Genomic DNA, 25,393 nt, shown 5'->3' with positions numbered 1-25,393 from the left:
GTTGCCGCTATCAGATAATCAGTACACCTGTCACCACACGTAGTCACGCTGTGTGCGTGATGTACAGCGTGAGCAACTTCAGGTCTGCTCTTCAGCACATTCCCGTAAGCAGCACCGTGTCGTTAACCACGGTTGCTCCGCCATCTGTCAGACCCCAGAGCTCGCTGACCATGTAGCTGAGCGTTTGCGCCCTTGACCACCTTCTCCCATTTCCCCACATCTCGGTCCCGGGACATCGCTGTTCTGGCCCCTGTCTCCGTAACTCTATTTCAGATCCCACATGCGAGAGCGTGTCATAGTTACCCTTCAGCAACCGACTTATTTTACTAAAAATAACGTCCTCCCAGCCCATCTGTGTCACTGAGAATGACAGGATGTCTTGTTCTTTTTTGAGGTTTCCTGACATTCCGCTGCCTATACAGTGTGTTTTCATCCATTCGTCCATGACAGGGCCTGAGGTTCCTCATATTGTGGCTACGATGTTGGGATTGTTGGGATAGCTTCTCACTGTTACTGTGAAAAGACCCTGGACACTGTAAAGGCACCATTTTAAATGCCCACTGTTATCATCTTTTTTACAATCACCATAACTTCGGAAGAAAGAGGCTGCCTTCCTACCAAGGGTTATCAGTTGATGACCTTTATTTTCCTCCTTCAGCTTTCCAGTGTGAAAACACCTAGAAGCTTCTTTTCCATAATTTTCTCCCTTATTCACCTTAAAGTGTTCTTCTTCCCTGCCCTAAGTATGTGCAGGTGGGAAGTGTAGGACAGGAATTCGACTGCGTGTATGAGGAGACGCAAAACTCTGCCTTTGCCCTCACTGCCGTGTGGGTGTGAAGTGTTTGCTGTCCGTTTCCCTGAGTCCTCCTCCAAGTGATTCCCAGCGGTCCTCCCCGTCTGTGCCAGAATTGTCCACTTGACGCACTGAACTCTCCAGTCTATCTTGAAAATTATGTTGTAATTACTTAAAATTTTTTTTTTGTAAAAAGGATTTGAAATAGCCAAATACAGGCTTTTTCATGCTTCACAAGTTCAAATTTTTAGTTCAAATCAGGATTCTAAATAGGTGAGTGTTGCTTTACATACCTTTGTTTTAAAAATGCACATGGATTGTTCAAAACTGGGGTTTATCGACAGGAAATTATGCCATTTGTTGAAAAGTGAGAGGCTTAATTTAGATTGTCTTGGTCTTAGTAATATGCATAGAGTTATAGTCTTATTTCTTACTAGTTTTTTGGTGATCACTGTTTGTAAGATATTGATGTATCTTTGGATTAAGGAGTCATTATTTCAGATTCCATTACTGCTGCTCTTGGCTGTATTATCAGGGCGTTGCTTTAAATTAAAACTGCAGTGGAAGTGCTACGAGTCTCATTGTGAACTGCTTTAAGTCCCAACTAGCAAACGAAAGGTGAAAATAATTGTTACCAAAGGGAGGTGTGGCTCTACCAACGACATGGGGGAACAGGATCAAGGAGAGAGCCGAAGGCTGCAGTAATTACTCCGAGTTAGCAACGGCGACCTGTACTCAGACAGGTCACCGCACGCAGTGTGAAGGGGGGCCAGCCTGAGAGAGGAGTGTAGATGTTCACCCGTCACTTCCAAGTCAGGATGGGGTGACTTTGAAATGCTGGGAGGGAACAAGAGGGCCTCAGATGTGCAGGCTGTAGTGCAAAGAGCCCGGAGAGCCTTACCGTGCCCTTTGGTGTTGCAGGGAAGACAGTGTTTGAAGTTCAGCAGTTTGCCTTGACCACCGAGTAGAAAGTGGCCTTTGTCGGGGGTGGCGGATGCATCAGATACAGCTGTAGCATTAATTTTCCGATGTCTCTGTCAATAAGCAGAGCTAAGTTAATTTATTCACTGTGTATTTATTTGTCTGTTGAGTTTTCCCTAATGAACAAGGATATTCTTTGCCTCATAAGTTCTTGTCTTCAATTTTTGTGGGATATGATGCTATGTTCACCCAAAAAGTTCATTCCTTTTTAAAAATTAACACTTTTAAGTAAAGCTTAAATATCCGGAAAATTTTGTTAAGTATTTTTATATTGAAGAAGATAATCATCAGGAGAGTGAACTGTGGTTTAGAACATTTTATCAAAAGTAACTTATCTAGCTGCTAGCTAGATTCTAGATCAGTGATAGGAATGTACGAGACTATTTTTGGCCTCTGTTCCTCCTTCAAAAACCAAACCATTAAAGGATTCCTATGTTGTGTTAGTCACTCTCCTAGTGGTGGGACAAAATCCGCAATCCTGCAATTTAAAGGAGAAGTGGTTTACCTTGGCTCAGTGTGGAGCTCATAGTCGGCTGCTCCAAGGCAGGCGGGCGTGGCGAAGGGTCTGGCGGAGGAGAGCTGCTCACGTCAGGAGCTGGGGAAGGACCGTGCCTTTCCAGGTGGTGACCGCAGTGACCGCCTCCCCCGACTGGGCGCCACTCCGCACAGTGAGTCGGCCGTGTTGCCCATGATTCGACCACCTTCCAGAAGCCCCGACTCTGAGTTTGTGTAGGCCTCGGGTGGTTTTTGTGGGGTGTGCTGGTGACAGAAGGTGCCCTGTCCTGGGTACTTCGTGAGAAGCAGGGGAGCAAGGCTGTCCACACACCCAGGACAGAGCAGAGCGTACTCGCAGGAGCCCGGCTCCTTGGGGCAGCTGCACACAGACTCCCCCTGCATGCACAGGCTTCATTTTTCCCTAAGAAATAAGAGCCAGCCAACTCGTGCCCCAAACACCGGAGACACAGGGGGCTTGGCATGGAGGCCCCTTCCCCACGGGAGCCTGCTGGAGAGCATCTGGTCCAGGCAGGATCCAGGTACTAAGGAAGTAAATCAAATAAAGAGGGGAGGAGATTTCCAGATGGGGAAACAAGCAAAATTAACCTCTAACTTGAAACTTTTGAAATGGTATTGACATTAGCTGAAAATAACAAAGTACTCCATAAGCAATGGAAGGTTTTAACCTGCATAGTGGGCAAAAATTCCGTAAATCAAATAAGACCCCTTATAGTGCTAAAGGACACAGTGTAATGTGTAAGGAAAATATAATCACTAGAGTACCAAAACATCCAAACATAGCAACATTAATGCAGAAAAGTAAGAGACAGGAATAAAAGTAAGTGAAAACATGTTACGGTAGAATACTTTAGTCATTTTTTTCAGCTTATGATGGATAAAGTGGAAAAACAAGTGAAAGTAGGTCATCTAATGTAATCTGATACTATATTTTTGGACTGTATATCCCACGGAGCCTCCTCCCCCCCCGAAAACAAAACAAAAGACCACTCTTTTAGTGTCTGTGGAACCCTCACAAAAACTATGTATTAGGCCAAAAAGGAAAACCTGTAATTGCTAAGGTAGAAATGGGCACCCAATTTTTTCCTGATTATAAAATTTTATAAATTAATAACACAAAACTGAGAAAACACAAAAATTCCCTCCAATATGTAAGTTGGAAAATTTTGCTTCTTAGTGAATCTTTGGACAAAGAAAAAAAATGCAAAATGAATTTCTGTTTTTTGCTTTTGTTCAGCTGTATTGAGGTGTTCATAACTTAATTAGTCTGTGGTGAGAACACTTAGAGTCCACCCTGTTACCCAATGTAAGTAGACAGTATGGTGCTGTTAGTTATAGTAGCATTGCTGCGTAACAGGTCTCCCCGTCTTTCTTACCTGGAGTGACTGGCACTCTGCACCCTGCAAGCAATATTGCCCATTGTTCCTTCCCCTAGGCCCTGGGAACTGCTATTCTAGTCTCTGCTTCTGTAAGTTTGACCATATTAGAGCACACATGTCACTGAGATTACTGCGTATTTGAATTTTTATGTTTACTGGAAGCCAGCTAGGACAGGCAGATGCAAGGGTCAGCCGGCACACGAGACCCTTCATGGAACTTTTCTTTGTAGGCTCAAGATTTCTCACAGTTGTCGTTTCCTTGCTCCACTTACATAATTCCTGGTCCCAGTTAGTAGCTCTTACTTCCTCAGAGTCTTTTATATTCATGCCCTTTCCATGCTAAAGCCCCACTTCAGGCTGCTAACCTCTCCTCTCTACTGTTGAACTCCTGTGTTAGCTGCTCTACAAGACGTCGCTGCCTAGATGCCTAGAACAGAAGACCCTAGTCATTCTTCCAGGCTGGCTCCTTCCTGACCCCTAACGCCTGCCAGACTCAACTCAGTAACTTACTGTGCCTCGAGCTAAATGCGCTGCCTCTGCTCACACCGTAGTGCCCTCCACACTGGCCTACCTTTTTCCTCCGGTTGCTTCCAGACCCAATTAGATGCATCCTTGAAATAACTTCCACTGCTAGGTCTGTCTTCAGTGAAGACGTGGCTGAGCTTAGCAGTCTCTCTGGATAGACTCTTTCTTTGCTTATGTTTCCCTCTCTGTATTTTCAAGACTGGCAAGCTTAGCTCTGTTCAGGAGTTTCTTTCCAGCGCTTCCTTTTAGAAGAGGTGGGAGGTGGGGCCCTGACGGGGATTAGTGAAGGAGACAATACTGCTTTCACATACTGAAAGCAGGTGTCTTGTGAAGGATGCTTCTGTAGACGTTTTCTTCTTACTAGTTAGCGGTCCTGGCCCACCTCTGTCATAGACCTGAGTCCAGGCATGCCTGTCCACTAACACGCTCTGTGCCTTTCTCTTCCCAGGATGTGACAGTTCCTCCCAAGCCTGTTTCGCTCCATCCTTTATACCAGACTAAACTCTATCCTCCTGCTAAGTCTCTGCTGCGCCCGCAGACCATCTCGCACACCGCCTGCCTTAGCCCAGGGCCCTTCGGCCATTTGTCCTCCTCCTTGCAGGATGAGCAGACCTCTCACACCCTCCTTAGCCACGTCGCGTATAACAAGGTGAGAATCTCTGCACAGTGGGGATTGCTCTGTGCCGTGAACCTTCTATGCTTAGCCTTTTAAAACAAATCTGGAGAAAATGCAGATTAAGAATATTTAAAGATTAAAAACCTCAATTGCATTAAGAATATGAAATGGCTGTACTAAAACATTCCTTTGAGAAGTAATGAGCCTTATTTTTTCCTGCAAAGTCATTTCCTGATTTGTCCTCACTGTTTCACGTTCTAACCTCCAGTGAGGAAATGACAATTTTCCCAAAACGTGATGATTTCATTACTAATTTGTATTATAGTCTTAGTTCTCTAGTCTTAAAAAGCTCTTTAAAATACAGTTACCTGAGATGGTACTTACATTTATAGTCAGTGGGCAAAGAGATACTCAAAATTACTCTAAGTACTGCAGAAGAATACTAACATTTTGTTTTAAAGTCTGCCCATCTGCTTCATAATATAGAGCAATTTATCTAATTGCAATATATTTAAAAATTGTGATGTGTTCAGTGTGTAGCATATATATTTATATAGAGAGAAATGTTACATATATGAGTACATGTATGAAACAAAGATGTTTCCTGAAAAACTGTTTACAGTTGCCTTTGGAATGAAATCATGTTTTTTAGGGGCAAACAACCAGTACTTCTTAGGGCTCGCTTTTAGATCCTCCCCCAAAGCTTTACATGCTCGTAGGTGGGGGGTTTTAGAGGTGGCTGGATCTAGAGTGTGTGAATGTGGATTAAAGATGTGTAAATATGGATAAAGGATGTGATAACTAAATCAGCCTACTGATTTGTTTAGCATTGTTTGGGTGCGGATAATCTAAGTAGCACCCTGAGTGTGGGTAGCACCACCTAAAAGGCTTGTAACCTGGATGGCAGAAAGGGTAAGGGAGACTTGCTGCTGGTGCCTTGCTGCTGCCTGGTGCAGTTGTCTCCTGCCTGCCCTGCCAGGGGCTGTTTCTCCTCTCTGATGCTCCTCTGCCATGCTGTCCTGCCTCAGAGCCAGCTGGCTACGGACTGAAACCTCTAAAACTGTGAGCTGAGATACATCTTCTTTAACTTGAGGATGTTGGGTATTTCATCTCAGCAATGAGAAAAGTAACTAATACAGTACTCTGAGGCTTCTTCAGAAGTGCCTCTTACTCTACCAAGTGTTATCACAAGCCCGTCTACTACAGACTTGCAGACCCTGGAAATTGTCTATAACTGACTCATGAAAGTGGGCCTTCAATTATATCTTTGTATAATTGAAAATCTTGTTTAAAAGCATTATCTTGAAAATCCTCCACCACTAATAAAATACTACTTTGTAATTGAAAATCAGTCAAGGCCATATTCCAGGATGTAGTTGAATGAAATTCCTTGGACCCCGAAACATTTTTTCTAAAGAAATAATGTTCATAAACCCAGACTAAATGCAGTCATTTTTAAAAATGAACACTATTACATAAGGAAGAATTGCTTTTCATGTTTTATGCCATTTATGATGATCAGTACTGAATTAAATAATTTTAAAAATATTAATTTTCTGCTAACAGAGTTAGAGATGACATTTTAATGACTTCATTGTGCCTAAATCTTGATCTTCAAAAAAGGCACTATATCAAGGAAAACAAGATGTTTTTAAAAAAGTTTTTATATCATCTGAAATTCTCTATGATTTAATGCTTGCTAACATTTGTGAAATCCATTTAGTTATTAGAGTTAATAATTCTGATATTTCCACTGTTTTCTTATAAATTGTCATGCATGATAGGGTTATGATTATATTCTATAGACATCAATTACATAAAATAGCTCATTCTTTGATATTTTGTTGATGTTTTCTGGAACCGTTACAAGGATAAACTTAGCATTTCATTCATATTTTAGTGTATGCATTTTCAGGCTGAAGAACAATACATTTTGATGGCTATGTTTATAAACCTTGTGTCATAGATACTGCACTAATATCATATGAATTTATCATGAATTTCATTTTTTTCAGTTGATGCTTCTTTCAGGGAAATGTAAAACAGAATCTGCCTCCTAAATTAACCTTTCTCCAAACCCTTGTGTTGTTCCCAGAACTGACCTTACAGCTTTACCTGCTGGTTTCTCCAAACTCAAACCTTCCCACCTTTCCTCTGTAGAACCCCACTGCCCACCACTTCTCAGCCTCCAGGGCCCTCCTCCCCTGGAGTTGTAGGAGGTATACAACAGGTCTTAATCTTCTATTGACTCTGCACTGCATTCTTCGAAACTTTCCTTCTAGATAATATTACTGGGCATGTCATTTACCATCAACAAGCCACTTCTGCTCTCCTTTACCATGGGGATTTTAATGGTCCTTACCTCATGGGAGTATTATGAGAATAAAATGGACAGCTATGTGTTGGGCATGTAGAACAGTGCCAGAGACACAACGAAAACCATACAAAGCTTAGATCTTATTGTTTCTCAGTCTTCTGCAATGGATGGTCCTATTGCTGCCATGAGTCTTCATTTGTTCTTTCTCCACTAGGACTTCCTCTTAGTATGCAGAGGTCTCAGAACAAAACAAACACTGTTCCATCCTTTCCCTTGATGATCTTGTAAAACTAGCAGTGTCAAAATTCGCTGTCTTTCAAAATGGTCACCAGTCATTATCTCCATCACTTCCCTGGAAACAAACTCTGTAGACATTTGTGAAGGCATTCTGACTCTCCCCTGGATCACTTGACTCACATGGCTCTTACATACACCGCTTGTACACTGGGTATTGCTTGTACGCTGCTTGTGCAAAAATTTAGCTGAATTTCCTCAATCTTCTGTCTCTTCCACCCACTCAGAGGTACTTAGCACCATTGAGCATTTGCTTCTGAGTCACTCTGGATTCTCCTCCTAGGACACATGCACATTCCAACTCCCTGACTGCTGCTTCTTTGCTTTCTTTGTGATATTTCTTGCTTGTCTACCTTTCTAATTGCCTCAGATATTCACCCACTAGCAGGTCTTAGAGATGATCTTACTACTGAGAAGTCTGAAATCCACATTTCCAATTCTGCTTCTCCCTGGGGATCAGCTTCTTACTTCTGGCTGCATGCTTATCATCCCCCTGGGGTGTCGTGTTGTCATCTCACATTCTTTTGCTTTGCCTGGAACTAGTTCTGCACTGGATTCCCTTTTTCTGTCCTTGATACCATAATTGTAAGTCCCCAAACTCAGACTAAAGTCATCTGTTATGATTCATGCTTCTTCTGCTTTGTCCTTAGAGCTGGTCATACACCATGTTGAATGGATTCTTCTTTTGCCATGCCTGTGATATTATCTCACATTATTCTTTATTATTATTCTACGTTACTTATACTGATCTACTTATTTGCCTCCAGATATGTCTTGAGCACTCCTTACTGTTCAAATTCCACCTGCATTCTCCTCTGATAAAATACTCCCCCATTGCTCCCTAACATATGTAAACTGTTTTTGCACTTTATGAGCTAGTCAAATTGTCCATCCTCCTGGTGAAGTTTCTCTGTGCACTGATATTGAAAGTGATCTTTTTTCTCCCATCAATTTCTGTAATCCTCGGTGTGGGAGGGCATCTCATGTATGTTATAGGTTATCTTATGTACGTTTATTTGTTGTGCTTGTCTTGGTGTCCATGTTTTCCACAATGTGTGCCTGGCAACAAGAATATGTTAATGATGAACAAATCCTAAAATAGCCCAGCTTCTTCATCATGGAGCCCAGATGCTCAAATAATCATGGTCATTTCTGTGTTAAGCAGATACTAAATCTGAACCAGCTTATGGGTTTTCCAATATGTTTTGAATAAGTTTAGTCAAAAAGACAGCATCTCTTTTGTAGAGGATTTCCTCCAATTTGCATCTTTTGGAGTGCCTTGGTAAGGGAGCAGAGATGGATGAGGTGGGAAGACAGGAGCGGCTGTTCTTCCTGTTCTGTATGTGGGCTCTGGCATCTACCGGGTGTCCTCACATCGGCCTGGGATTTGACCATCAGGGGCACCATCGATGCTGCTTCCTTCCTTCTTCACTTGCATGGCAGGCCTTTTAGGCTCCAGGTCAGCTACTTCTGCGGCCCCCAGCATACATGTAAATCACTGTTACCTGGATACAGACACAAGGAAACTTTTGAGGCTGCGTCAGAACCAGCATTTTACCTGCTCTATTATTTCCAACTCCTCTATTGCTGCCCCTTTGGCATAGAGAATGGAAGAAGCCCTCATGAGTGAGTTCACTGCTAGGTGAAACTCATGCATAGCCCCACCTTAATACTGTCTGCATTTGACTTGCTCTCCGGGTCATCTGTGGCATACATAAACAGAAAAATTTGGGTTATTTCTGCACATGTTCCCAGGCGAAGTTGAATGAGGCTGCTTTTTGCCTCAGCTGTCGTGTGGTAAACAACTGCCCATTTCTCAGTCTATCTAGTAGCACTGAAATAAGTCCGCTTCAGTTCTGGTGTTGAAGTGTTGTCTAGTTGCTGCCCACAAGGAGGCTGCGATGTATCTCAAAGCCAAAATAAGAAGGTCAGAGGTTAAGCTTCTTGAGGCACGAATTGCACTCTTATTGGCCAGGAGTTCAGTCACTGAATCTGTCGTATGTTAAATAAGTCATTTAAACAGAAACAAGTTATTTATTGATTGGTTGACATAAATGTGAATTATGAAAGTCTGTTGTATGTTTGAGTGTCTCTGAGAAGTGATCTCACCTATGAATGGTCACTTTGGGAAGTGGGTCCAGGAGATGCTGGGAGGAGGGAGGGTGTGGGGCCCTGAAGAGGAGTCTAACAAAGGGTGCGTTAGAGGCTGGCCAGCAAGGTACCGGCTGGGGAACTGGACCTCAGTCTTGTGGAGGATCTAAGAAAGTCACTGGAGCTTACAGGATACAGAGCTGCGCCATGCAAGTGGAATGGAGGGAGGGAAGTTCTTTTTTTTTGGTTTTTCTTTTTGGTTTTTCTCCGGTACCGGGAACCGAACTCACGACCTTGCGCTTGCCAGGCAGGAGCTTTGCCGCTGAGCTAAATCCCCAACCCGGGAGGGAAGTTCTGATAATCCTCACTTGAGGTGGTGCTCAGAGAGGGGCAGCATTAATCTCCAGGAGGAGCCCTGGGCAAAGAAAAGCAGACAGAAGTGTGATGTGCAGGGGCTGGTTGGTGGTAAGAAGGTCTGGAGTGACATCTGTGATTCAATGATTTGTTTTACATATATCTGTATTGGAAATCCAGGCTCCTAAGAGTCACAACTTTATGTCTGTCCCAAGATCCTACCTTCCCAATTACTTGAGAGTGGGATGTTGATTTCTGTTTGGTTCTGTCCCCAGTCTTTTGATGTAATGCAGGGTGAAGTTATTACCCCAGAGCTTCCCAGTATTGTTACACAAGGGAGAACAACTGATTACAACACATATGACATCCTAGCTACAGTAGTACAATTAGCAGTAATGATAGCATCACAGAAGATAGCCCTGAAGAACAGACTTTTCTTAGAGAGGCCTTGATGCTAGTGAAACAGCTACGTACTACCAAAATTCACAAGGATCCTCACAGAAAACAAAATAAAAGTCACAACTTTGCCTATCAAGCCTTAAGGGTGTTTTCTGTATTTTTAATACATTATGCATTGGGCGATGCATATTGCTGAAATGATAAAGAGGACAAAGGAAACATGTACCTGGGTTTGGGGGATTCCTACCTTAAAATTGTATCTCATTATAGACACTTTCCCAACTTTCTTTCTATTTTGAAATGCATTTAATTCTTTAATCTTTCACATAGTAAGGTACCAATGTAGACACATTTGCTTATGTCTAGAATAAGGCCTTTTGGAGTCTGTCTGCTGTATTAGATAATTTAGTTCTTTCAGAAAGATTAGTCTTTGTATGAATCACTAATATATCACTGCAGGCATCTCAGCTACTTTCTTGTCTGTAGGTGAGCAAACTAATACATACGTAAAGCGTGCAAATAGGAAGTTTAATGTTCTCCATAACTTTTATTCTTTTCGCCATTGTCCTCACCCGACTTCCCCTTCTTCTATTCCCATCATCTCTGAGGTACTCCCGTCTTCTTAAAATTCCAGTTCTTCTACCCTACTTTAAACATTCCAACTTAACTTTTTAGTTGAATACACTTCGTTTCTCTTTTCTTACCCCCACGATGGTTTCTTCCTTTCAATTAGCACAGCTGCAGGACACCTGTGCAGCCGCTTACCCCTCACCATCACTGCCCCGTGGGCTCATCTACCAGTCTACAGCAGCAGCAGCAGGAAAGCTCGGGTCAGCTCTGAGGAGAGGAACAGAGGCTGTGGTCAGGAGGACTACAGTGACCACTGGCTGGAGGACAGCTAGGCTTTCCTAAATGGGGCGGTGCTGTGCGTTGTGAAAACTTGAGATTTTACAAGCAAGAATAGAATCTTTGTAGACAGAGAGCAGCTCTGAAGTCCCAGGAGAAAATTCACAACTGTACTTAAGGATATCATCTCCTTCAGTTTTCAGAAAACATTGGTTTGATGTTTCGTGTGTGACCATGAAGCCGCTTTGCGTTAGTTTTCTAAAAATACACTACGTGTGTGCCTGCCTGGCAACGAAACACCATTATATTTAGAATCTGCCCACGCTGCATAACTGAGATACACAGTGCGGTGGGCTTCTTTGTATGTACAGTCTCTGTGGCTTCCACTGCTATTAAATTCAGTTGTGTATCTTCATGCAAGGCTTAGCGCTAGCTTTCCTCCCACTTTCAGTTTGAGCATTTTAGCATTTAACTCCAGAGTGGCCTACTGAAAAATCCCTTCCGCTGTAGCTGTCTGCTCAGAGCCAGACAGCGTTGTTCATCCCCCTCTGTTCTGTCTCTGAAAATCCCCTCAGAGCCCTGTCTGCCCCTGCTCCCACCTGCAGACCCCGACTGCTGTCTGTATTGCTAGGGGTCAAGGCAAGGCCTTGAGGTCTCACATATAAATGGGAAAGTGCGTGCGTCTGTGTGGATGACCGTGTGTCTGCATCCATCTGCAGAATTTTAGAAACATACCCAATGATGGGTTTTCTTTGAAGAAAATTTTTTCATTCTTTTTATTGGTATGTGTTTGCCATACATAATGATCATACTTATCATAGGGAATTTGTACCTGTATATAATTATCTTAATTTGAGAAGTTTCACTTTTAAAAGTGTATTTTTTTAGAAAAGAAATGTTTTATGTCTACCACTATAACCATTTCCATCAATAAGTATTTCTTAAATGATAAAATTTTAATTATTTATAGTATCCCCTTTCATTATCAAAGTACCCTGATTTTACTAGTAGCTCTAGTCACTCTACCTGTAGTGGAATTCAAGGCAAAATTCAGAGGCAGAATCTCTTTATAATGAGAGATCGTTGCTGAATTTCTTCTGTTGAATCAGTGAATTGTTTTATGCCATATTTGAAAAAGTGACTCAGATTCTTACTGTAGCTTCCTTACCTGTAAAATGGCAGAACAGACCAAGCAATATCAGATCCTCTGTCCGGGATACTTATATCATCTCCTTCAGTTTTCAGAAAACATTGGTTTGATGTTTCGTGTGTGACCATGAAGCCGCTTTGCGTTAGTTTTCTAAAAATACACTACGTGTGTGCCTGCCTGGCAACGAAACACCATTATATTTAGAATCTGCCCACGCTGCATAACTGAGATACACAGTGCGGTGGGCTTCTTTGTATGTACAGTCTCTGTGGCTTCCACTGCTATTAAATTCAGTTGTGTATCTTCATGCAAGGCTTAGCGCTAGCTTTCCTCCCACTTTCAGTTTCCCATTTCCTCGAAGGATGTATTCGAGGAAAACGCGGACATTTCCACTGGAGTACTCAGCTTGATGCATTTTTCATCACCTGCTTTATTACTGGGGTGTTGGTGCTGGAGTAGAGAACCCATCCCTCAACCTCACCGGTAGACACTGCGCTCCTCTCGAATCTCATTTCCCTTTCATTACAGCACAGTTGTTCCTCTAATGTGCTCTGATTTATGAGTACGTGTTCTCTTTAATTCCCGTTTCCTGCTCTCTTTTCTGTCCCTAAGGAACTGTGCTGAGTACTTGATGGTTATTGTTTTGCTTTTGCACTTTCTCTCAAAGGTTGCTTTAGTATTTTGTGTGTATATAATTTAATTTACATGAATGCTATCATGCCACGTAGTCACTCTTCTTCTGCGAGTTTTTATCTTCTCATTCGTAACTATACAACATCAGATTTGGTTTCAGAACTGAAACTCCAAAGACCCAGGCTGGGCTGATTGCCTCAGAATTACCTGAGATCTTCAAAAACATGTAAATTTCTGGCCTGACTCAGAATTTTTAAGCTCAGAAGAACATCAGTGGATTAGGTGACCTCAAAGATTTTACTTCACAGAAAATTCTGTCCTTCCCCTGTAGTAAACTTTGCCTCTTTTGCCTTTTAAATTCTCCAGTGATTCAGCAAAGAAATGGAATTCATTATGAGAACCAACTTTAAAGGAGAGCTTTATGAGAGCTAGATTATAACTGATTGTTTTCTCATAAAACCTCCAGGAAGGGAGGGATGGAGGAAGGTTGGAAACAGGTACTGAACTTCAGTTAGGCGAAGAGAGAAGCGGTGTTCTACTGCACAGGGAATGGGGGGAACTACGCATAACAGTAATTACTGTGCAAAGGAACAAAAAGTATTTGTGTGTTTACCTCATTTGAACATCACAATGTATACATGTATTAAAACATGACATGATGCCCATAAATTTTTTGTGTCAGTTAAAAAAAAATTTTAAATGCCAAAAATGTTCCTTACCAGTAAATGAAAGGAAACATAATTTAAGGAGTGTATTTATTTGCTTAGGTGACAATGTATATTATTAGAGTAAATCACAAAATGTTGGGGTACGCTCTCCATCCGTTAGTCTCCACGCACTTGTGATGTTTGCAGTGGGGTCTGAGTGCTGAGATGTACAGTATTCAGACCTACAGAACATATTTTTCCTGGACACTACTTACATTATTAAATGTCATTTCTCCTTAAAAAGGAGTAGCATAACCTCAGCATGTACTCTCTTACGATTTACTAAGAAATTAAAGTGCCTTTTTCATAGGAAAGACATTAAATAACGAAATGACGATACTTTGTGTTAGAACTGTGGGTTTGCTGAGAAGATGGAGTGCGTCGCTTGCAGTGCGTTTGCCTTCAGTGTAGCAGCGGCGTCTCCTCATCAGTTACCATTAGCCTCTGCTCCAGCAGCTGCTCCTGAGACTGCGGCTGGAGAGGACATGTATCTTGTCTGCAGTGAAAACGTGGGGCAGAATAAGCACAAAGGAGGTATTTTCAGGCCAGTTCAATTAATTATCCCCGCAGAAAGAATCGCTCTGCTTCTCATAAGCCATGGGAGAATCATCTATTAGAATAATGCTATTTAGGAACTGGGGGGATTGCAGGAGGCAGGTAACTGCTTTTTGTTCTCATCATATCGGGGTTGGCCCGGTACTCTGAAGCCTCTCTCTGGTGTTTGGAGGGAGGGGAGATGGCCAGATGAGAAGGAAACATTCAGGCCCATGGTGGGCAGAGGCAGAGATACTGCCCAAGCCAGCAGTGTCTTCTCCATAAGCTCCTCAGATACTCACCCTATGAGTACTGCCTTCCTTCATTCTCTCTCTTTCTTCTCCATTGTTGCCCTGATTTGTCTTCAAATAGAATACATTTATAAGTTTGCATTGTTAATATTACTGAGACTTTTTACTGGTATTCTCATTGCAATGGGACTCAAGGAGCTGACACCGTGAATCTGCAGAAATCCAGTAAAGGGATTAAAATATTACAGGCATGTTGCTCGGTATGAGTTAAATATTTCAGTAGCTCTCCTGGAAGTGGTTTCTGAGGTTTCCTCTGATATTTTCACAAAGATCAATCCACAGATGGTGAAGGAGATTACGACTTACCTGGAGAAGAGAAAAGTCTGAAGTAAGTCTGACCTTCACCTGGGGTTCAAAGGCAGAGCGGGCTTTGAAATAACAGTTTGTTTTTCTGACATAAGCTGTAAATATTTAGATTTAGAGATGTGAAAAACCTTTTATCAGTACTTTAAGAATAAAGCGACACTCCTTTGAGAGAATTGGCTCACAGCTGTACAGAGCTCTAAAATGATAAAAGACATGCCAAATGAAAGGATTTGGTTCAAGGTTACAGAAACCTTGCCTAAGTCATGCCTAACTCTTTGCCCCAAACAAAGAGCATAGACTTTGAAACTTCTTTATTCCAACCTAAATTCTAGGAACTCCTGTAGGCCAGAAGTCAACAAAGCAAAATTATTTATTCATTTTATAAAGATTTATTGAGGACACGTCAGGTTGCCAGTGTTTGCTCCCTAGTGCTCATCATGTAGACAGAGGCATGAAGAGCCTTCACCGGCTACTTATTTCTACGTAAGAAAAACAGAAATTAAACAAGAAAAATTGATTAATTGTGACAAAATGTAAGATGTTCAGGAAGGTGTAAGTGATACCACAGAGCTCCTAATGTTTGGATCTGGAAACTAAACAAGGAAGTCATATTTGATCTGAGGTCTGAATGGAAGTAGAGATTGGGGGAGGCCTTCCAGCTAGAAGAAACAGCACGGGGAAGAAGGCCAGACAGCGGGTGGGAGCACTGAGGCACGTGAGGAGAAAAGGTCGGAGCCCTGAGACACACCTGGCAGCGGGAGCTGTTCTGTAAAGTCCGGAGAGGTAAGGCTGCCGGAGAGCTCTGCCCTCTGTTCGTTCTGCCCCAGCTAAGCTGCCAGAAGAAACCGGAAGGGAGCTGAGGAGTCTCTGAAATTTTGTAGGAAACTAATATTTAGACAAGGTAGAATACTTGTCACTTTATAGAGAGTATCTTATTTAAATTTCCAAATAATCATAAAGTAGGTTTTATGTCCTTTTATATATAAAGGATTAGATCAGGAAATATCGCTAATAGGTATGTGATTCCACTGAACAGCTTCAGAGCTAGTTCTTGATTAGTTTTTAAGAGACTGTCCCTCACGCTTGTCAGTGAAACAGTGTCCTTGCCATGCCGACTGTCCTGGAACCAGAGGCTCCATCTGCTCGAATGGCAGCAGGTACCCAGCACTGAGGTCTCCCGGCTTCTGCAGATAGGAAAACGGAGGGTGGGAGATGCAGTCACACACCCACAGTCACAGCATGAGTTACAGGCAGAGCCTGGGTGTGTCAGGAACACCACAACGGTTTTCACATTTTCTCCCCAAGCACATGAGCTCTTTTCCCAGCCACCCTAGCGGATGAGTTGGTGGCTAAGAGGACAGCTGACACGCTGACAGAAATGTACTGTACCAGGTCCCAGGGGTGCACATTAGTCCCCACACTCAGGCAGCAGGCAGGAGGACCGCCTGACCCCAGGAGTGCAAGGTGCCCAGGATAGCAAGATAGACTCCATCTCAGAAGGCAACCAAAGCAAAACAAAACAAAACGAAAATAATGTATTGTGGGAACCACTTAACTGAAAAGAAAAGAGTGATCTTGAGTTTTGGAGGCAGATTCTTCTAATTACTACATTAATCATGTTTGATGTGTTCTAACTGCATATACAATTAGAAATCTTTCTGTAGGAGTAAGCAAAGGTAATTTATTTTTGATCACTATAGCAATGAACTGTCTGCTACTCAATTCTAAAAGTTCTCTGGCATTTTTTGGAGGTAATGGGAATTGGGTAACTATTACGATGCATTAGGAGAGAAAACCTTTGAGGTGGGCGGAATAGGGGGAAAATTGTCAAACTCAAAATGGGTTTTTAATGTTTTGAGATTCAGGAAACCAAAACACAGGCAGCATTTGCTAATGCCAAATTGTTTTCAGAATGGATGAATTTGTTTGATATGTTCGTTAAGAACATTCTGTTCAAATGCTAAATGGAAATTAGTTGGACTTTTAACATTAAAAACGCACGCCTGTCTGCAGGTATCTTAAGAGAAGCATCGGTCTCTCAGCCCTACTTAGGGTTACGTTCTCCACCAAAGGGCAGAAAGAGCATTCTAACGCGGTCCGTCCTTACTGGCAGATTGGCATCTGGACCCGGGCGTGTTCCTGGTTGTCTAATTGCAGTCATCATTGTTAAAATGTTCTTAATTTAAACAATTGACTTCTAAATTTCTTCCAGGAAACGGAGAACAATTTCTCATCCACATTTCTCTTTTTGTCTTAGTCTTTGTGACAAAATCATCTGTCCCAGAGCTCTCTTGTTGTCTGACATTGAACATGTAGCCTCTTGCTAAAATATTCCATTATGACATCTTTAGTAAAATCATTTTAAAAATGAAGGATTTGCGACCCTGGACAGAGAAGCGTAGTTGGAGGTGGACAGGGTAAAGCGAAGTCTGCTTGGAGAAAGATGACTTCGAAGCTCTCATAAAATCACATGCTCGTTGCTGGGATCCCCTGAGTGTGCTTGGCCCCTGGGCACAGAAGCTAAATCGCCCTCACTGGGCATGTCACCCAGTCGTTCTGATGGAGGCTCAGAGATGCGCTCCTCGGCTTGTTCTCTTGTGTCTGCCACCTGTCCTTTCTCTGCCTGGTATAAGACACGGTGCCTGAGAAGCAGTGTGTGGGAATCAGGTGCTGTGAATGTTCAAGGCGCACGTTTCAGGGAAGCAAGGAGGGAGTGATCCTAGCTTGGGAGAGAAGGAAGGCAGAAAATGTGCTTGTAGGTGCAGGTGAGCCTGGAGGCCCCGCTTGCTGCACAGAAGGAATGCTCCAGGGCGCAATGGCAGCGCTGTCCACAGGGAGGCAGAGGGGTTACGCTTCGACTCCCTTCTTAGTCCATCCTGGGCTGTGGCTGTGGTGGGGGTGGTGAGAACACCTCTCAGCTGGGGAGATGCTCTCTGGAAGGAGGCCTTGGGTTACTGCCCCTGAAATATGATGAGAACCATGATGGAAGCATTTTGTCTTTGCAAACGGAATCTTTGAAATACGTGTATTTTGTGTACTTTGGAGCACAGTGGCCTGCCTCCCCTGTTTGAAATGATCTTCCTGTCTTTAAAGTCTCAGATTAGGTTGAGCCAGGTAGAATTCCACTGTTTAGTTCTCAACATACAGCAACGTTTGTTTCATCAGTTTGATACAGTTTAACCTCTGTGTCATTAATTTAATTTGTTTAATTCTTAATTCTTTTTCTTACCCCATGCAACAGAAGTCATGTATAGTGTACTAGCATAGCCAGAGGATTTCCTATTTTGAAATATCAGGGTGAAAATTTTCTCTGTTCTGTTGCCTTCCTTAATGTGACCACTGTTTTCCTCCTTTCACTAAAATTATGAACATAAAACTTTCAGTTTGCTGAATTCCTTGAAGTTTATTCATGTGTGACTGATGAATATGGCTAAGACATTTCCTCTACAGCTATGAAATATTTATGCCCAGTTGCCCGCTTATAGCACCTGCTCTGTGTGCTCTGTGAAAAGGCGAAGAGCTGTAGGGGACGAAAGGTACCTGTGGGGCTGGGCCTGTGAGTCTCAGAGAAACGTTTACACGGCTGTGTTGGACACTGAGCACTTCCTTAGCAGTGGGGAGGCAGGCCACTGGGCTCTCAGAGCATAAGAACTCATTAAAATTTAGAGAGTTTATTTTTAGTAATATGTATTTGTGATTCTCTTGTGTTCCTATTCATTGATTTTTAAAAGTTGGTATGTAATTTCTTTCTTATGACTTAAAATAGTTTTTCCTTGAATTCTAGTTTAAGGTAAGAAGATTCCTATTTAAGTTTTATTTTGATAAATATTGGAGAGATAAATCATTTTCTTCCTTTGATATTTACCTTCCTATGACCTTTGTTTGTGTGTCTTTTATCGGTCACATACCTTCTGATCTTGATTTTTTTCATCTTGTGTGAGTGTGTATGTGTGTGTGTGTGTGTGTGTGTGTGTGTATGCACGTGTACTGAAAGCTGTTCCTAGGGCCACACGCATGCGAAGCATGTGCTCTGGCCCAAAGCTACACTCCCAGACCCTGACCTTGAATTTTCTATTTTGAGAAATTTCTCTTAATGAGATCATTTTGTTATATGACTTAGATTCTGTCACTGTTTTACCCTTTCCATAGCTACTAATCTTTTCAGCTACCCACTGGAGGAATGTGGTTTTATTTATTGATTGTAAAATTACTCTTTCCATTCTGTTGGAATAAGTGCTCTTCCCTTAGGATGCATCTTTACACACTGTAGTTCAGTGCCTGTATCTTCTCTTAATAAAACAAGTACCTTTGATCCTGCCACCCCTTCTGTCACGCTGATGTGCTGTCATTCTAGATGCTTATTTCTGCCATGTTACAGATATAGTTTCTTTCTTTTTTATGGTATTTCACTTTTGTTTTCGTCTGTGTTGTTTTGTATTTGGGCAACGACACACTCAAAATGATTTTTCACCCTTCCTGTGTTTCTTGTAGCCTCCTTCTGCATTTCTTTCTCTTCTTAATTACATGATGTGAGAAAGTTTTAAAAGACAGTCTTTATTTTTCCAGTGTTCTGAGTCCTTGCTTGCCTGGTAATATATTTTATGGCACCACATTTGGATGACATTTTAATAGTTTATAAAATTTAGGTGACAGCTTAGACAGATGTGGTAATCTTGCGGACATTTTTATCCTCATTTGCACAAGATCTTGCAATCTGGAATTGCTGAAATCTCCGGGCAGTGTAGAGTGTTTAAATGGGCTTCTCAGTAATCAGTAATTACTCCACCTGTTTTATGGCTTGAGTTTGAATAAAGAACTGCTACCGTGGTTGTGATTTCATGGTCCTCGCGAGAGCATGGTCAGGAGTCAAAGAAGACAGATTTTTTTTTTTCTGGAAGGGATATCTTAGGTTCCTCAGATCCCTCAGAAATGGGTGCACCGAGACCAAGTTAGAGTCTGGCAGACGATAAGAAGTAGAGGGGGAGAAGGAAGCACTAGGAGCTCTCACTGCTTAGAAATGTGTAAAGGAGATGATACAAGTGTTAAGAAGAGCTTATGTACTGTCGAAGTATAGTTCATAACAATACGTAGAGAGGGGTGGGGATGTAGAAAACAGCATCCATCCAGGAATAAGAGGGTAGACAGGCACCACGAGGGGGCAGCACTCCAGTGACTGGTGGACGTTCGGTGCTCAGCTCCTCTGTCTGCTAGCCATTCCCATGGCCTCTGCTGCTTCAGCCACTGCTGTCGCGTGGCGCTGGGAGTGCAGAGTTCGAAGACAGCGGAGTGGGGCTGGTGGGGTCTGTGCAGAGGGATGGGCCACACTCAGTCCTGTCATGGTCATACCTGTCCCTCCTCTTAAACGCTTTTCCAGATCCTTTCTAAGCCATTGGCACCGTGCTGGGATCTGGGATAGATTTCCTACACGCTTGGGGTAGCTGGCTGCCTGAGAGGAAGAACCGGGATGGTCATAACGCAGAGCCAGGAGCAGAAGAATATTGGTGAAGCTCAGAATTTTTATATAGAGTCACTTATTTTCTATTATTCATCACAGTCCCTGGGTTGAGTCTCTGGTCCTCGAGGCTGAAATAACAACTCAGCCCATCCTATTAAAATAAGTTTCCAGGTTAGCTGACTCGTCACAGAAAAAGACCTTTCAGGATGCATCAGTAAGAGAAACACAAGAAGGATTCATCAGGCAAAGTAGAGTGCACAAAACATGCTCTAGAAGGGCACACGGGAGAGGCTGTCTTCAAGGCAGTACCTAGGGTGTGTTCACACTGTGTGCGTGAAGGCAGAGTACGTGTTCCAGGCTGAGGTCTGCCATTTGAGGTTGAGATTTGTGTGAGGTTGAGGTGCCCTGCTGGCAGTGCCGCTGCTTCCTGGGCTGGAGAAAAGAACAATTTTCAGGTGACAAGGCTGGGTCTCGTGCCCAGGAAGTTACAGGTTATTGTACCAGGACCTCTAGGAATTTAACAGTGTCCTCTGTAAGGACTGAGGGAGGGAGGTCACAAGCTACAGTGGCCCCCAGAAGTCAGAAAAAAAAAAAAGTGTCTTGAAGATGCAGTTTTTCTTAATAGTACAACTTTAAAATCTCCATTTCTTCATCTGCTTTCTACCTACTATTATTTCTTCTGTCCTGCCTCAACACTGGAATAAAATGTGAACACTCTTTGCATTCTATAGAAGAAAAAAATTGAGGAGAGAAAATCATTCATCAATATTATCTTTTATGAAGAAATAGGTACTTGCTTTATGATTTTACCAGAGCAGTATGATACTGAGAACAATTGAAAATGATGTTTTATCTGTAGTATTCAGCAACTAATTGTGCTCTTAGAACAGATGAGAGCAACAAATATGCATTCTTGTCAGTTCCGATTGCAAGGTCTGCAGTTTATTTCAAGTGCTAAAGTGGTGTTGGAGTATGAATTTTGTTCCATTTTCTTTATACAAATTTTGCTGTGTGCTTAAAAACAGCGTGGCGAGTGGAGTCCCCCGGGGAGGGGTTCTCTTCTTCTGAAACAGCTCAAAACGAAAAATGAGAGAAAACAACAGGAGATGGGAATTGTTTTTAAATGGGCTGAATACATAGCAGACAGCCCAGCCAAAAGTTCCCCCGTGATGTTTTTAGTGAGTGGTCATTGGTGAGAGAACTCTTCACATGTCCTAAGTCTCTTTCTAAGAAGAAGAAGTCTAAACTCTAAGTCTCATCTTCTAAGAAGAACAGTGAAGAATAAAAATAGTCCGATTTGTGAATTTTTAGTTATACCTCGGAAAATCCATGACAAAGATCAGAACAGGACAGTTACTTGTTTTCTTACTGGTACTCTTACAGTTTAGACTCCAGTACAGTATACCACTCAAGGACGAGTGTTCTCTGGGCTTAGAAAAATAGTGACTGTGCATATGAAATGCTGGGTAGCAATTACTGTGTATTATCAACTGAGCAAGCAAGATTAGGGCTTGCAGAAAGGAATGCTGTGAAGCTTCATAATGTTTATAAAAGTTCATACGAGGAATAAATAAATGGCAGAAGTAAGGACTAATATTAAGGAGCTCAGGTTACGTTCCCTGAGGCTTTCATTTTTACCATCCTGTGAACATAACGCCTGGTTTAGAACGGGAAGTTCCAAAATGAAAGACCTTTCTTTGGAGCCAGCATCATTATCAGCCAGTAGTTTTTTGCTGAAGTGTCAGAGAAGTAATGAATTAGCAGAGTAGAAGAGGAGCCGGGACACACGCACTCAGTCCTGGCTTTAAAGTCGGGAAACTAAAGCTGAGATGTAGAGTGATTTACCAGAGCACATGGGGATTATGGGATAGACACATTAGTAAACCTCAGGGAACCACCAAACATAGATTCTCCTCCTCTACCTTCTAGAAATAAATATTTATACGAGAATTTACATAAATACTCATATTTTCCTAATCTTTTTAGATAATTGGGCAAAGGCAGATTAAATCTTGCTTGTTTGTCTTTTTGAGACAGGGTCTCACTATGCAGTTCAGGCTGGTCTTGAACTCACTTTGTAGCACAGGCTGGCCTCAAACTCACCACGATCCTCCTGTCTCAGCCTCCTGAGTGCTGGGATTACAGGCATGTACCACCACGCCTGGCTACAGATTAAATCTTTAAGACATAGCCACGTCTCTTTGATAAAAGTGGCTTGTTTCTTTTACTGAAGCCAGATCTTTCCTCGTTGCACCATAAAGCAGCCTCAGCAAGCAGAACTCAGACCGCTACTCACATTTTGTTGCAAGGTCCTGTGTAGAACCTTCAGCAACCAAATCAGCCAGCCCCTGTTTCTGCACAGGTGAGAGGCTGTGATGAGCCCTGTCGTCAGGCAGCTTGCAGCCCTCCTGGGAAATGAGCAAACTCAGGATAACAGTGTTAGTTCATTTAACGAGTGCTTTCGAGAGCTTATGCCTTTGGATCTGAAGTGGAGTTGGTGTTGTAAACACCCAGCCTGGCGTCCCGACACACTGTCCTCTCTCCCTGATTTTGCCTGTGCATGCGGAGTCTTTACCCTACCTTCCAATCAGCCCAATAGTCTGTTCTTCTTAGCAACTGAATTTGTAGTGCTCTTCACGCCGTTCATCTTATTATTTACTTCTTTTTTTTTTTTTTGGTGCTGGGGATTGCACCCAGAGCCTTTGTGCTGAGCTACGTCCTCAGGCAGCTTTTATTTTATTTTTCATTTTGAAACAGGCTCTCACCAACTTGCCCAAGCTGGGTTGGAACTTGCGATCCTCCTGCCTCAGTTTCCCGGAGTAATTTAACCTTTTGGGCTTAAGCTTCTTGGAAAAATTTTCCTTCTTCTTCCTAGACTAGGTCAGGTTTATCAACAGTGAATCCCTGTAAACTCACTGCTTTTATTTCCTAACACGTTATTTTGAGCTTGCATCTCTGTATTCCTGATTACATAATTAGCATCTATCACACCCAGAGACTGTGGTGTTCAAGCGCAGGAACGGTGCTCACTGTTGTCCTTGATACCAGGCCAAGTGCCTGCGCCGTTAGCAGGTACATAGTAAATAGATATTTGGGAAGCTGTTTAATCACACAGCTTACTGATTACAGTGTTTTGAGTATAATCAGTAAGAGGTATGAACAGGTAAATGCTTGAAGCATATCAGTTCCATCTGTTCACACAAAGATGAGTTGCTAGACACTCAGAATTTTGGGTCCCACTCCACACCTACGGTGTGAGACTCTGAAATTCGTAGGATGGTCTCCCCATTTCCCTGTGTACTGTGATACGTTGTAAGTCAGGAAATGAAATCTTCCATCTCCAGAATTAGAAAAGCAAGGCAGATGTGTAAGCTTCAGCTTGATAACAGATGACCTCTGACCTTTAGCCTTCTCCTAGAGGAGCTGTTACCATGGAGACCCCCAGCTTCCTATAAAAGGGGCAGGGTGCTGTCCAGATGTAGATGACTGCAGACCTCATGCTGTAGGACCTGGGAACAGCCCAAGAGAAGCTAGAAATAGCATTCTGCATGCAGAAGCTGGGCTTGAACACTGACAACAGGGTTCAATTCTTTTTCAAGCAATAGAAGTAGGAGGATTAAACAAAGCGCACTTGTGTGATAGTTCTACTTGAAGGATTTCCAGTTTGAAAAACGTCTATAAATGAGGGTACCTTTAGGATGCAGCGAACAATTCCTAATTCTCTATTAATTTGGAATTTCTCTAAAATTCTTTAATTTTTCAAGTCAGAAACCCTCTTCTTTTTCTCTAATCATTTTATTCATTCTTTCCTTCTTTAATTTATTCATTCAAGACTCATGCGTCTCCTCCCTGCTGAGTGTACGGTTCCTGTGAAGAAACCTAGAGAAGAGTGACACAGAAATCAGAGTTTCTGACAGCTTCTCATCTCCTTATGATACAGTTGTACTTACGCAAAAGATAGTGCTCTATGTGTGTATTGCTAGGAGCACTTTTCATGTCTATTTCTGAGAGACATTCTTAGGAACTCGAGAAGTTGACAGTTCTAAGTGGAGAGACAGAAGCGGAAGGTACAGGAGGGTCACAAGCGGATGTGGTCAAGCAGAGCAGCAATCCTAGAGGAGTGAATTCTGCCTGAAGTGTGTTCGCTTGATGCTTTTAAAGTGTCAGACCCTGTTGCAGCCCTTCCTCAGCTTCTCAAACTGGCTGTCAAGAACACCCATTCTATCTTCAGGCCAGAAGTGTTTCACGGACACCAGAGCTTTAAATTCGACTTCTCTGATACACTTAAGACTTCACTGGCTTAACATTTTGAATGCCTTCTTTGCGTCAGTGTTGGATTCTCATTTCTCCAGCTGGCTGGAGGGATTGTGTATCTTCAGTAACAATCTTGAGAAGCTCCGTACTGGTAACAAGTGCCTCCCAAGACTTGGTGTTAGTTCCGTGGCAGCTGTGGTTGGAGGTATAATAAAAATCAACTGAATGTTTTCTTCAAATACCACCTGTTGATTATCTAATAGTGATTTGTGGGCAAAGGTCTAATTAATTTGTTACACAGTACGTAAAACTGGATTTTCCATGGAGGACAAAGTGTGTTTTATCTCATTTCACCTGAACGTTTTGTTTCATTCATCAGTCTGTGTTCAGTCATGCACTGATGAGAAAACCAGTACATTTTTAGTTGTTTTCTCTTTGATGCAAAATAGTGATTTGTTCTCCAGAGCACTCGCTGCCAGGTCCACAGACTCTCTGCCCTGTGGCGTCTCCCTCCTCCCTCTGTGGAGAGCAAGTCATGCACCCGCGAAAAGCTGATTTTAATGTTCTGGTGTTATCATCTCCATTATTCTGACGGTGGCAGGACTTTCTCAGCGTACTGTGCTGGCCTCTTCAATTGATATCTCTACTCCTGAGGCATTGCACAGGCCCCGCCCTTAGCGTGCAGCCGTGGTTTCAGAGTTCAGTATGATTTCTTCCCAGTGTTTCCCCACTTTCTCCCCGATCAGAGTGTCTGCTTGCTGCTTTTCCCACTCATGCTAGAAAGTAGGAGGGGAAGAGTCACCTAGACAAACAGGTCCGGTCTAGGTCCTTGGACACAGTTTCCTTAGACATTCTTCGTTTTTCCTCCCCACCCACCCCCGCGGATCGCATAAACATCTCCTTTCCTCTCAGTAGTTTGTACACCAGTCGCAGTG

General features: G+C 42.6%; 1 protein-coding gene across 14 annotated transcripts in view; it reads left to right on the top strand.

Moving 5' to 3' along the window:
- Nucleotides 1–25,393, top strand: part of Mlip (muscular LMNA-interacting protein) — a 247,723-nt gene that overhangs the window by 210,613 nt on the left and 11,717 nt on the right. For 12 of the 14 annotated variants that reach the window (XM_013510883.1, XM_013510882.1, XM_005377599.1 and 9 more), the window contains one exon: nucleotides 4,640–4,840. The exons of 1 other annotated variant lie outside the window; for it this stretch is intronic. In XM_013510883.1, coding sequence (XP_013366337.1) covers nucleotides 4,640–4,840 — 201 coding nt within the window. Of the gene's footprint in view, nucleotides 1–4,639; nucleotides 4,841–24,036; nucleotides 24,143–25,393 lie in introns of those variants that run through there. One more of the 14 variants, XM_013510878.1, reaches the window with a different exon arrangement.

Source organism: Chinchilla lanigera, unplaced genomic scaffold, assembly GCF_000276665.1.
Source record: "Chinchilla lanigera isolate Chin_1 unplaced genomic scaffold, ChiLan1.0 scaffold00010, whole genome shotgun sequence".
NCBI classification, from domain to species: Eukaryota; Metazoa; Chordata; class Mammalia; order Rodentia; family Chinchillidae; genus Chinchilla; species Chinchilla lanigera.
This window is presented reverse-complemented; position numbering and strand designations above follow the sequence as displayed.